The sequence below is a fragment of the Cyprinodon variegatus genome, unplaced genomic scaffold (assembly GCF_000732505.1).
Source record: "Cyprinodon variegatus isolate N-32 unplaced genomic scaffold, C_variegatus-1.0 Scaffold8, whole genome shotgun sequence".
NCBI lineage: Eukaryota > Metazoa > Chordata > Actinopteri > Cyprinodontiformes > Cyprinodontidae > Cyprinodon > Cyprinodon variegatus.
In genome coordinates, this window is record NW_015150461.1 from 2,186,916 (window position 1) to 2,198,616 (window position 11,701).

Consider the following 11,701-nt stretch of genomic DNA (forward strand, 5'->3'; position numbering starts at 1 on the left):
AATGAAATTAATGAAAAAATTCCCCGAAAAATGAATGAATTGTAATTATTTTTAATGATCCGCGGAAACCCTGGATCATTTCCGCATGTTTTGCTGCTTTGAATTTAATCATCTGGCGCATGCTCTCTACCATCTCCAAGGAACTCAGAGGGGAGCGAGCATGCGCCAGATGATTAAATTCAAAGCAGCAAAACATGCGGAAATGATCCAGGGTTTCCGCGGATCATTAAAAATAATTACAATTCATTCATTTTTTTGGATTTTATCATTAATTTCATTAATTTTTATGGGATTTCTGTGTAACAATCAACATACATCGAACCGAACCGTGGATTTTGTAAAACCATTCCACCCTAGTATTTATGTTCAGGTGAATTTAGTTAGTTTGGCTGATGTTACCTAGTGTCTTTTATGTGTATTTTTTATTGATTCATTTATTGTTATTTATTGTTGTTTGTGAAAAAATTGTCTGTAATAAATTTCTTATTCATTCATTCACCATCAAAGCATTAGATTTTATGTCACGTCTTACGTTCATGAGCGTTCCTGTTTCGTTTTGAACAGATACAGACTCACCTGGCTGTAGGTCCCCTGGTAAAACACCGGGTGTGACCGACCGTACTTTTCCTCAAAGCTATGAATGAAGGACACGACGTCCCCTACAGGGTCCGTCACTCGGGCGCGAGGGTCTGGTCTGATGAATCGCAGCGCGAACCTTCAAACAAAGAAAAGCGCATCGGTAAACATTCCCTTTTAGATTTATGAAAGCTAAAAAAAAAACACTAAGATTACCTGAATATGTCCAGAAGTGTGTAATACGTAAATCTGAATGGTAGCATAATCAAATAGTAACCCCATCCTAGTAAGCCCTGAAAAAGAAGCACTGATTAACAATTTTGCATCTTAAAACAAACAAATGAGCATTTTCCTTTATTTTTTGATCCAAAAGATGCACCCTGGGTTGAGGCCTGGAGACGATGTAACTATATACTCTATGGTCTGCTGTGTTGACCTGAAGAGGTCTGGATGGTGGAGGGTTAAACACACTAGGAACTCCTTCCTGCTCATTAAGTCTGTCCTGCACTGCAGCCTGCAACACATCCATGCAAACCCATCAGAATGGTTCTTCAGCATAGAAAGGATAAATTAGAATATTAATCACATGTCGGTTCACTCGACTTTACCTCTATGTTCCAATTGTGCTGCTCTAATGTTCGGCGGCATTGGTCCATTGATTCCAACCCCGTTAAATCCTGTTGGACATGAACAGAAAGTCAGAAGGAGTGAAAACAGGAATGTTTTGTTCACCATTTCCTTTGAGAAATAATCGCATTTTTTCCCTTCAAACGTTTTTAACCGAATGGACTTCAACTCCAAATGTGAATAAACAGTTTTCCATATAGTTTGAGTCAATAACTTAAGTGCTGCTGCTTTTATAAATAGATACCTTAGCTTAAGCTAAACAAGTTACTTTCCTCATGTCTGCTAATTGCGCTCTACATACTAGGTTGGTGACAATGCTACCTTCTTAAGAACAGCTGATCCGCCTTTTCAGGTTACAGTTTAGAGAACTGCAGATGATCCCTTGAAGGAAAACATCCTTAACCGGATTTTCTGGAAATGTCTTGATTTTTCTGAAGTAGAATTTAAGCTCTTTTTACTATCTGAAAAAACCCTCCATATTGTGCTTTTTACTACCTAAATACAAAACATAAAATAACCAGATAAACGAATGCAACCTTAATTTTCCAACATAATGTCTGCACCCATTAAATAAGGGAAACAATTTGTAGCCAATTGCTTTAATTTCAAGCCATTTAAAAGCCTTTTTGTTTCAAAGTCAAACTCCACTGATTTTTTTTAATAAAAAATGACATTTACACAGAATAAATGAGGATTACAACAAGTAATTTAGTATTTAAACGATTTCATGCAATATTAATGTCTTCAGTTAAGCAATATATTTATGATTTTAAATGACTTATTCATATGCAATTATGGTAATTATGGTTAGCTAATATTTCAAGTTTTTAGAGATCTTGGTATCCATTAAAGGTTTTTATCAAAGAGCTGACTAATGCTGGGCGATCCATCGAGACTTTAAATCTATCGAGATGTTTTAAAAAGAGGTATGATGAGAAGGTATTGTTGATACCGAGATGGTTTAAGTTAGAATTATACATTTATACATGCCAACAGACTATTTCTCAGCCATTTCTCATGTTTTTCTATGAGCTGTTGGTCAAAAATGTCTCAGAGATGCCTTTTATAATGACTTTATAAAAGAAAAACATATTGAGATATATATAATATACACTGTACTCCTAAAAATGCCAAAAATCAGTGTTGACATTCAGTCAATACTCATAATGTAAGATAACTTTACCATTAAAAAAAAAAAATCAATCAATACAAATATTTTGAGAATATAAGTCATAAAAACAAAATAAATCACTATAAAAAAAATCAGATAGCTTAATTTAGCCAGCAAGACAAAACTTAAAAATATAAATATATGCAACACTGGGGTTATCAAAGTACCAATACTCTACCAAGTGATGATACTCAAAAGATGTATCCAGGTATAATACTATATAGCATTGGAATCAATACTAAAGGCAAGTTTTGTTTGCATATTTATGCTTTTGTTAATTATAGATTTCTGGAATATCTGTGTAATAAAAGAATACTGCCTCCAACAATCTATAAATCCTGTCAAATTATGTTATAGTGTGGTTATTTATTTACACAATTATTTAACTAATATAATCTGATTTTGTTGCAGAAGTAGATTAAGTTAAGTCCATGTAGTTTTTCATTTCAGATATGATTTACGGCTTTAACCAATTGCTTTTTTAAATTCACATGGGCTCAATATTAAGATTAAAATTGTTGTATCGCCCCAACCATATTTGGTACATGTAAAAAAAAAAAGATAACCAATTTAACTTAAGCTAAGGTTGTATTTTATGTCGGTTTGATCTGATAATATATTTTGGGACATGCAAAAGTGTTTGATCCTTTTCAGTAAAGGGAGATTTCCTGAATTGGCCTTACATAAATAAGGTAAGAAAACCCTGGATTTTAATACACTAGTCAGAAAGATTGCAAACATTTTTTTTTTAAGTAATCTAGGCAGCAAAAATAAAAATCAACCTAAAATCAGCTCCAACATTTGTCCAACCAAGATGAAAGCATGTGGTTAACTTACACAACAGGTTAGAAAAAATGTAATTATCTGGAGTAGAACAGGATTAAATGTATTTTTTAAAACATAGATAGAACAATAACCGCCAGCTAAAAACACATCAAACTAACAAGGTAACACTGGATCAACACGTCTCACTGTCGCTTCCTAAAATGTTAAATAAACAATTGAGAAACACTGAGAAGTCCTGAAACTTCTGTGACAGTCAGAGGATGACAGCTGTGCTAATGTTGACTTAGCAAATGTTAAGCAGCCAACGTTAACTGGAGACACAATCCAAGATTAACGAAGCCAACGGCCGAAAGACTGATGTTTTTGACTAATAGAGGTCGATAGAGTACGCGTCTAAAACGCTATTTCATTCATATAAGGCTATTTTAGCCCAGCCACGTCCCACAAAGTCTGCTAACTTGTTGGTTAGCTTAGCTCCTTTTGGTAGCCCTGCCTCCAGTTGCCGTTGGGGGATCGTAATCGAAGTTGAGTGTGTGAAAAAAAAGGCTTTTCATTCAATATGACGACCTGTTCACCGCGATCAGCTATCTGTGGAAGCACATCAGCATATGGGATTTTAAATGGAAGCATGTTAATGAGGATTTTTGACAGTATACCTGAAATTGAAGGAGTTTTTCGGTCTGCGCCTGGGATAATTCTGGCTCCTCTGGCGCCGCCATCTTACCTCGCCAATCACCCAGCCAGGCGTAAGAACGTCAACCGTCTTTTCCTGCTGCTGCTGGCTGCACTGCCGCGCGCTTCGAACGCTTCTGCCACCTAGCGCTGTGGAATGTGTATTACAACATCCCGCCTGATCTGATATTATAAAAGTTGTGTCTTATTAAAGTCTACATTCCAAGCTTTTTTTTTATGATGATGATGATGATGATGGTAAACTGCTCATTAGTTAGACTTTTCTTTTTCTAGGTACATTCTGAGCTTTATCTAGTTTACACTGGCTCAAAACTATACACTAATCACTGACACTGTTTTTAACCAAATTGTGTGTTTTATTTTTATTATTATGACATCCTATTAATTAATTATACTACTTAAAAACAAAATTTCTAAAAGTTTAGAAAGGCAATAGTTCAATTTTTGGACATTGAGCTATTTTGTACAATTTTTGTTTCCAATTTCAGAAGGAAAAATAAAAAGATTCTGATCCATAGTTTCATTCTTACTTTTTTTTGTCATTCTTGAATGATAGCAGCTAGATTGTTTTCAGCAATTATATATAATTTGATGAGTCATCGTGGTCAAAGTGTGCAGGTTCTAATTACTCAATAAGAAGACTTGCCTGTGAACCCAGGCTTTTAAGATTTCAGTCAGTTTCAATATAGCTCATACACAAACTTCTTCATTATATATATATATATTTATATATTTGATTGGGATTTAGAATTCACCAAAGGTTTATATTAAAACAGAAAAATATTGTGATAATTTATCAGTTAACCAATTTAATACATTGATAAACAAGTATATAACCGCCAATAACTGGTTAGTAGGTTTTTTCAGGGGCTCACACCCACAATAAAAAAAAAACATGAATAAAGAAAAGGTTGTTTTTGCCTATAGAATAATAAGTCTAGGTCTCAAACCATCAACACATTTCAAAATCAGAGGCCCGATGTTTGAATGAGGATTTGAGAGGCACAAATCCCTTTTTTTTAAATCCAGAATTAATTTAAGAGGGTTTCTTGAAACCACAAGTCTGACTTGGTACAAATATCAGCTTTAAAAATTGTTTCTCTTTGCTGGATTGAACAGCAAACAGTCCAACTCTATAGAGGATCATTGAGAAACTGTAAACAATAATGCATAAAAGCTGAAGGCTCCTATTACTTTAATTGCTCAGCAGTGCAACAGACTCAGGTCATGCCACAGACTGCACTGATTTGGGAATCCACATCAAATGAAATTATTTTACAGGACTGACTTTTTCATCCATCCATCTTCTCCCACTTAGAGTGGCGGTGGGGCCGGTACCTGTCTCCAGAAGTCAATGGATGAGAGGAGGAGTACACCGTGGACAGCAACACAGAGACACACAACCATGCACACATAGATTCACACCTAAGAACAACTTAGAGAAGCCAATTAACCTAACCATTATTCCAAAAAAGTAAAAAAAAAAAAAATCCACTGGACTTTGTTTCCAAGTTTGAAGACATTTCGCTTCTCATCCAGGAAGCTTTTTCAATTCAAAAAGTTGGAAGCAACTTGTCAAACCTGGAAACAAATTCTAGTAGTTTGTTTTTTAACTTTTTTGGAATGACTATGACCTGGATGACTACGAATCTTCACCAGCATAACCTAACAATAATGTTTTTGGACTGTGCGAGGAAGCCGGAGTACCCAGAGAGAGATCCACACATGGAAGGGGAGAACATGCAAAATCCATGCAGAAAGACCCCGGACTGGGAATGACACCCAAAACCGTCTTGCTACCAAGCAACAGTGCTACCCACTGCACCACCATGCAGCACCTGAGTTTCAATAATCATGAAATTTTAAACTTCATATTCTAACTTATAAAAAGCTAAATCTCTTTGCCTTAGAGACAGTTTTTACCCGACAGCAATAACAAAACTAAATGCAACCAAAAATAACCATTAATCATCATGGATGATATGTGTGAGAATGTGCTATTCTTATTAGTGTTTTTATCAGTTATTGTTATTTATTTCTTATTTTATGTGTAAATGGTGGTGACAGTGATTTTTGTTTTAACGCATATGCACTGATCGATCGATGGCACTTTTTTAAAATTTTGTTGTTCTTGTGACAATAAAGATAAATTGAAAATTGAATCATTGATATTTTCTCAGTGATGTGTGAACCTGTTTGCTTCCATTAACATCGCTGTTTGCAACTGACGCATCTGAATGTTCCCCCATGGAATAAGACTTTTCTACTTTACATAAATACATTTTTTGACAATGTTTTAACTTAACCCTATAATGCCAAACGTATCGTATTTGATACATACGGTTTCTGAAATGTTTTGCATCTGACACCTTTTGCATAATTTAATGGTAAAAACTTTGCTCAAAATGCTATTGTACACAATCAGATATACCTGATAACAGCCAGCAGAAGACTACACAAAAAATAACTTGAATTATCGCATAGTAATAAATTATTAATATCAAAAATGTATTTCTGTTTTTTCTTTTTACATATTTTGTTAAAAGGCCAAATAAGGAATTCAGACCAAAAAAAAAAGTTATTTTCTGGGTTTTTTTTTATTCTTGGATCGGGCTTTAAAGGGTTAATGAGATGCAATTTTGAAATTAACTTTTCTGTATTTCTGTATAACAGCCATTTATATTTTCTGTTTTTCTTGCACTTTTCACACAAAAAAACAGTACCAGACTTTGCACAATTTAATGCATTTTATTCATTTCTTTATTTCATGTTATTGAAGAGATTTTGACAAAGTAAAATAAAAAAATTCATTATTTTGAGAAAAAAAAAGAGCTTGGGTAGAAGTGCAAACTTGAACAGACTAACAGGAAACAATCCCACACAAGATCTTTTTTCTCTTAACATTCCCGCCCAGTTTAATGGTATATAGAAGAAATAAAAGAAGTGGCCAGTTTTACTTTTTCCCCTCCACCATAATAATGTGATATCCGAACTTCGTCTTGACGGGTGGATCTGTGTAGACGGGTTTATCCATCGAACTGATAGGCAGAGCAAACGCCGCCTCCTGGAAAGGTCCAACCATGGACCCACGGGTCATCCACCCCAGATCACCCTGTCATGGAAGAAACAAATTCTTATTAGAAATTTAAAAAGAAAAACATGACGCAAAACCAGACACTGATTTTTAACACTTATAATTTCCATTGATGCTTTCTTTGATTTTCTGAGTAAACCTGCGCACAAGTTTTGGTCTCTGATGCAGGTGTGAACTGATGACAAACAAAACTCCGTCAGCGGTTTGATCACTCAGACCAGCTCTGCATAAAGCCTCCTATTAATCATATTTACAACATCTCAACTTGAGAGTATTTTTTCTTGTGTTGCAATATGTGATGTTCCAGTTCATTTACTCCACTGTGAATTCAGTCAAGCACAGATGAGATGGAAAATAAGTCACTCTTAACTACAGGAAGGCTGTTTGCATAGCACTTACTGGAAAAGCTTATTTTAGAAATAAATACACAGCTAGAAAAAAAAAAAACAGTCCTACTTACTCCCTGTCTAGCTTTGTCTTCGCTGTATTGCGACGCTACTTCACTGAATCGAACTCCAGCTTTGAGTTTCTCCATGGCCTCCATGCATTTTCCATGCTTTTCACAGAGGATGTGTCGAACCTGAGGAGAGAAAAATGGGGGGAGTTTTGTGACCCTTTATTAATGACCCTGTGTGGTTAGGTCAGCGCTGTCCTTCGATCCAGTGGCTTGAAGAAGTATCAAACTTTTCTGCATTTTTTCCATACAGCTTAACAGTGAATCAATACAGCTTTGCTAAAAAAAAAATAAATAAATTAACATTTTTCCCTCAGAGTGAAAAAAGATGCAGATGGTTTTCAATTTTTTTTCCCTTTTTCTTTACATATAAAACTGTGGTTTGCATACATAGATTTCTTTGATACAAGTAATTTAAACTGACTAAATGACTGGCAGAGAAGCTGTTTGAGCGGAACCAGTGACAGAACCTACAGTACATGAACATGTCCTGGATGGACTTTTTGAAGCCTTGTAGCTCCTCAGCATAGGCGCTCCAGAAAAGGTCGACCCTAAACCATCAGCTTCGTTAGACATGTGGAATCACAAATTCACGCAGGTTGCCATGAAATAATTTCATCACTGAACCGAAAGTACTTATTAATATCCCTAAATTATTACAATATAGGAAAGTACTTTGTATAAAATAATAATAATGACTGCTGAAAGAAACCCTAAAAATGTACATTCTCTCTGTTATAGTGCTTCTCTGACCTCATCACTGGACATACACAGAGCAGTCCGGGAAATACGACGATCGCACCATGTTTATCTGTATTGCAGTTGAATTTTTCTTTAGATTATAAGCTTTATACTATAAAGTACGGACGAGGATTAGGGCCACTGAAAAAAAAAAGTTAACTGATTTTTTTTTAATTTAATTTCAGTATAGTGTGGGAAAAAAGTCAGAATTCTGACTTTAATCTCAGAATTCTGACTTTAATCTCAGAATTCTGACTTTTTTTCTCAGAATTCTGACTTTTTTATCAGAATTCTGACTTTTTTTATTGTCAGAATTCAGTCAAAATTCTGAGATGAAAGTCAGAATTCTGAGAATTTGTTTTGTTTGCTTTGTTTGACACAGCCTGAGAAGCTGGTCACAGTTGATGGTAAGATGGACAGGGCTAAATAGGGTGAACAGACGTCCTCCTTTTCCCTGACATGTCCTACTTTTCAGACCTAAAAAAATGTCAAGAGGGAATTCCTAAATCGTCTGGGATTTTGGCCGACTACGTGCAGCACGTAGTTGTAAAAACACCAGGTGACGGTTGCCTGGACACCGGCGCCCCCGTGCTTCTCCCCCGCCTGCCGCCTCCCTCTAGCCCCCCTCCTGCAGCTGAGGACGGGCAGCTCATGTCTCTCTACTGAGGTCTGGTCCAGTCAGTGGCCAAGCAATCGACACTTCATAACCCCCAGGAAAAAAAAAAGTGTCCTCCTTTTCCTTCAGAAACCCCAATTCTGGTCACCCTAGGGCTAAATACAGTTATCCTAACCTCCTAAAGTCTGAAATGAAAGGGTTTATTTGGACAAAGTAGGCCTATACAGAAAGCAATTACAATTTACAGAGCGTATCCATAGATTATAAGGGGGTAGGCAACATTTAGACCTTCATTTAAATGAAAATATGACGCAAGACTTCATTATTAATAATTACATACACTGAGTCCAGGCTCAGAAAACACATTTAGCAAACATCTAATAATATACGTAAACATTTTGACCACTACTTTGCCATTTCAATTCATTATAAAATCTCAGTTATTATGTTTTCCTTACTTGCTTTGTGTATTTTATGTTGCTACTTAACCGGGATAATTTATTTCTTCTTTTATTTGATATTTAATTGGATTTAAATGCTTAAATAATTCATTTAAATGATGCATCTCTTTTTCAGTGCCTTTTTTTATTGCTTTATAAATAAAGTTGGCTTGGTTTGCTGCTGAAACACATCATTTCCCCACTCTGGGACAATAAATGATTATTCTATTCCTTTCTAATCTACTGCTTCCCCATTATGTGCTACTTTCTGTAAATGTAATATTGTGATCATAAGTTTGCTGAACATATAAGAGTATAAAAACTTCAAACATACCGCAAATGTCAGAATTAATGTATGGCTTTTTGGAAACAACACTAACTTTTGGAGTTTACATTAATGAACCAGAAATAAAACAGGCTGATAATCAGTCAGAAAATAACCGTAATGCTTTGAATACTAGCCCTCTGCTTTTAGAGCTGGGGGTAAAATCTCTGGTACCTTAACAGATGTTCCTCCTTTTGGGGCTTTTTCCTTTTTATCAGCGTCCGCACCTCCTGAAGCAGCTCCTACACAGAAACACCACAAGTCAAACTAGAGAGTGGAGCAGAGGAATATGGGAGAAATGTTTGGGTAAACATTTTCATTGAGTGACAGCAGTGCATGCTAACTTACAGGTTAGCCAACACAGCTAACAGTAACAGTTTATAACACAATGCGAACAGCAGGGACATTATGGGACACTAACCTTTACCGCCCTTTCCACCCTTTCCCTTCGGTGGCATTCTCTGAGCTAAACGCAACTTTAAAATATAAGCAAAATCTGCAAATGTGATTCAAGTGTTGTAGTACGCATGCGCGGTGATGGTTTGATTCTTCTTCTACGGCCTGTTTCTTCTTCTTCTTTATGGGATACTATGGGTGGGCTGCACGTAACGAAATGGCGCATTACCGCCACCAACTGGTATGGAGTGTGGATCGAACGGCTACTGGCAGCAAAACCAAATTTGTTCAAGATTCAAATCCTGTTAATTACGTTGATTAATCTAAGATGAGGAAAAATAATTACATAGCACTTATCTATTGACTTCTTTCTAAGGATTTCTATTAAATCAAAGCGTATTCTTTCCTTTTTAACATTTTGAACCATTTCCCAGGGCTGCCAACTTTTCACCAAACCTTGGGGTGAGATTTTGAAATAGTTTGGACAGGAAACCCTTTCAGGGTTAGAAGAGGACAGGTGCAGCTATAGGTTGGAGGTTTTCAAAAGATTTAACTGAAACAAAGTGGCAAAATGTGGAATTTTTATAGAACAGTAAATGTTACTGAATATAACAACAGTAACAACGAGTGAGCCGTAGTTATGTGGAACATTTTTCTCACAATATACATTATTTTCTATATTTTGGTGATTTTTAGAGAATTGAAGTAAAGCAGAATGGGCCCTACTAAAATACTTAAACTGTAAACTAAGAATTTCACAAATTTGTTTATTAATTTTTCTCTGCAGTTCATGTAAAATAAACAATGAGGAACTAATAAGCTATTACTGGATTACTGGCACTAATATCTCAGTGTTGAACTGGACAACAAACTAGACTGGAGACACAACTGTGAAGCCGTCTACAAGAATGGACAGAACAGACTGGACTTCTAGAGGAAGCTTAGATCCTTTAGCGTTAAGATGTTGCATATTTTCTATAGTTCTTTTGTGGATAGTGTGATCTCTTCTGCCATTCTCAGCAGGAGTAACAGCATCAAATAGCTCAAGAAGCTAATATTGAAGGCCGGCTCTGTTCTAGAAACTCCTCTAGAATCTCTGCAGACGATTTCAGAGAGAAGAATTCTTCATAAAATGAAGAACGTTATGGGGAACACTGAGCTTCCTCCTTAGAAGACTCTTAAAGTACCACAGAGTGTTTCAGTCAGATTTCTCCAAATCCCTTTAAATGGAGATCGCTACAGAAGATCCTCTATTAACAACAGAACTGGATTTTAATGAGCTGAGCTAAATGAGTTTCAGTTTTCAGCTTGTGGAATCTTATATTCTCCATTGTTACAACAATAACAATGAAAGAAGCACTTTTCTGCATGATATATACCCAGCATTAAAACATATTTGCCATTAAACACAAACCTGAACTAATGCTGCTTATAAAGAACTGCTTCAAATGGTGAAAGTCGATAAGGATCCTATTGCTCCTACTTCACAACTCATAGCTCTGACTTTCAGGGGAATTTCAGTTGAAATGAAAAACAAAAAACAAAAACGGGAGTCCAACGTTTGTTTTCATTTGTCCCAAGATTCTTTAGATCACTTATTGTTTTCCTGCGAAGTTTCCGTCTAAGTTAAATGTTACTCATTACAGTAGTTGTAAAAAAAAAAAAAAAGAAAAAAAAAAGAAGGGGGTGGTGGGATTTTTTTTTACATTTTTTTTTGGAGGCATCCATAGCTTAATTAATATAGTCTATTAACCTAAAGCAATATGCATGGTATAGTTGTTA

The 11,701-nt window shown here is 35.7% G+C and overlaps 2 protein-coding genes across 2 annotated transcripts in view; both read right to left on the reverse strand.

Moving 5' to 3' along the window:
- The window catches only part of faf2 (Fas associated factor family member 2), a 12,060-nt gene extending 8,154 nt beyond the window's left edge, over positions 1–3,906 (reverse strand). The window contains exons 1-5 of the mRNA XM_015376713.1: positions 3,817–3,906; positions 1,185–1,253; positions 956–1,090; positions 793–869; positions 577–715 (exon numbers count right to left, since the gene is read on the reverse strand). Of these exons, the coding sequence (XP_015232199.1) occupies positions 577–715; positions 793–869; positions 956–1,090; positions 1,185–1,253; positions 3,817–3,879 (483 nt within the window). The 5' untranslated portion in view covers positions 3,880–3,906. The remainder of the gene's footprint in view (positions 1–576; positions 716–792; positions 870–955; positions 1,091–1,184; positions 1,254–3,816) is intronic.
- Positions 3,907–6,597: 2,691 nt separating this feature from the next.
- On the reverse strand, positions 6,598–10,087 carry pin4 (peptidylprolyl cis/trans isomerase, NIMA-interacting 4). Its single transcript, XM_015377012.1, has 4 exons — positions 9,945–10,087; positions 9,698–9,765; positions 7,408–7,527; positions 6,598–6,965 (listed from the first exon to the last, which is right to left on the reverse strand). Exons 1-4 carry the CDS (start codon positions 9,979–9,981, stop codon positions 6,807–6,809), a joined length of 384 nt encoding a protein of 127 aa, XP_015232498.1. The 5' UTR covers positions 9,982–10,087; the 3' UTR covers positions 6,598–6,806.
- Positions 10,088–11,701: the final 1,614 nt, after the last annotated feature.

What these genes read in the sequence shown, in the direction of transcription:
- pin4 (XM_015377012.1), bottom strand. Translation starts at nt 9,981, where the DNA reads ATGCCACCGAAGGGAAAGGGTGGAAAGGGCGGTAAAG. An exon ending in GGGTGGAAAGGGCGGTAAAG is followed by an intron (nt 9,766 to 9,944) that starts GTTAGTGTCCCA and finishes GTTTCTGTGTAG; the next exon opens with GAGCTGCTTCAGGAGGTGCG. An exon ending in AAGACAAAGCTAGACAGGGA is followed by an intron (nt 6,966 to 7,407) that starts GTAAGTAGGACT and finishes CTTCCATGACAG; the next exon opens with GGTGATCTGGGGTGGATGAC.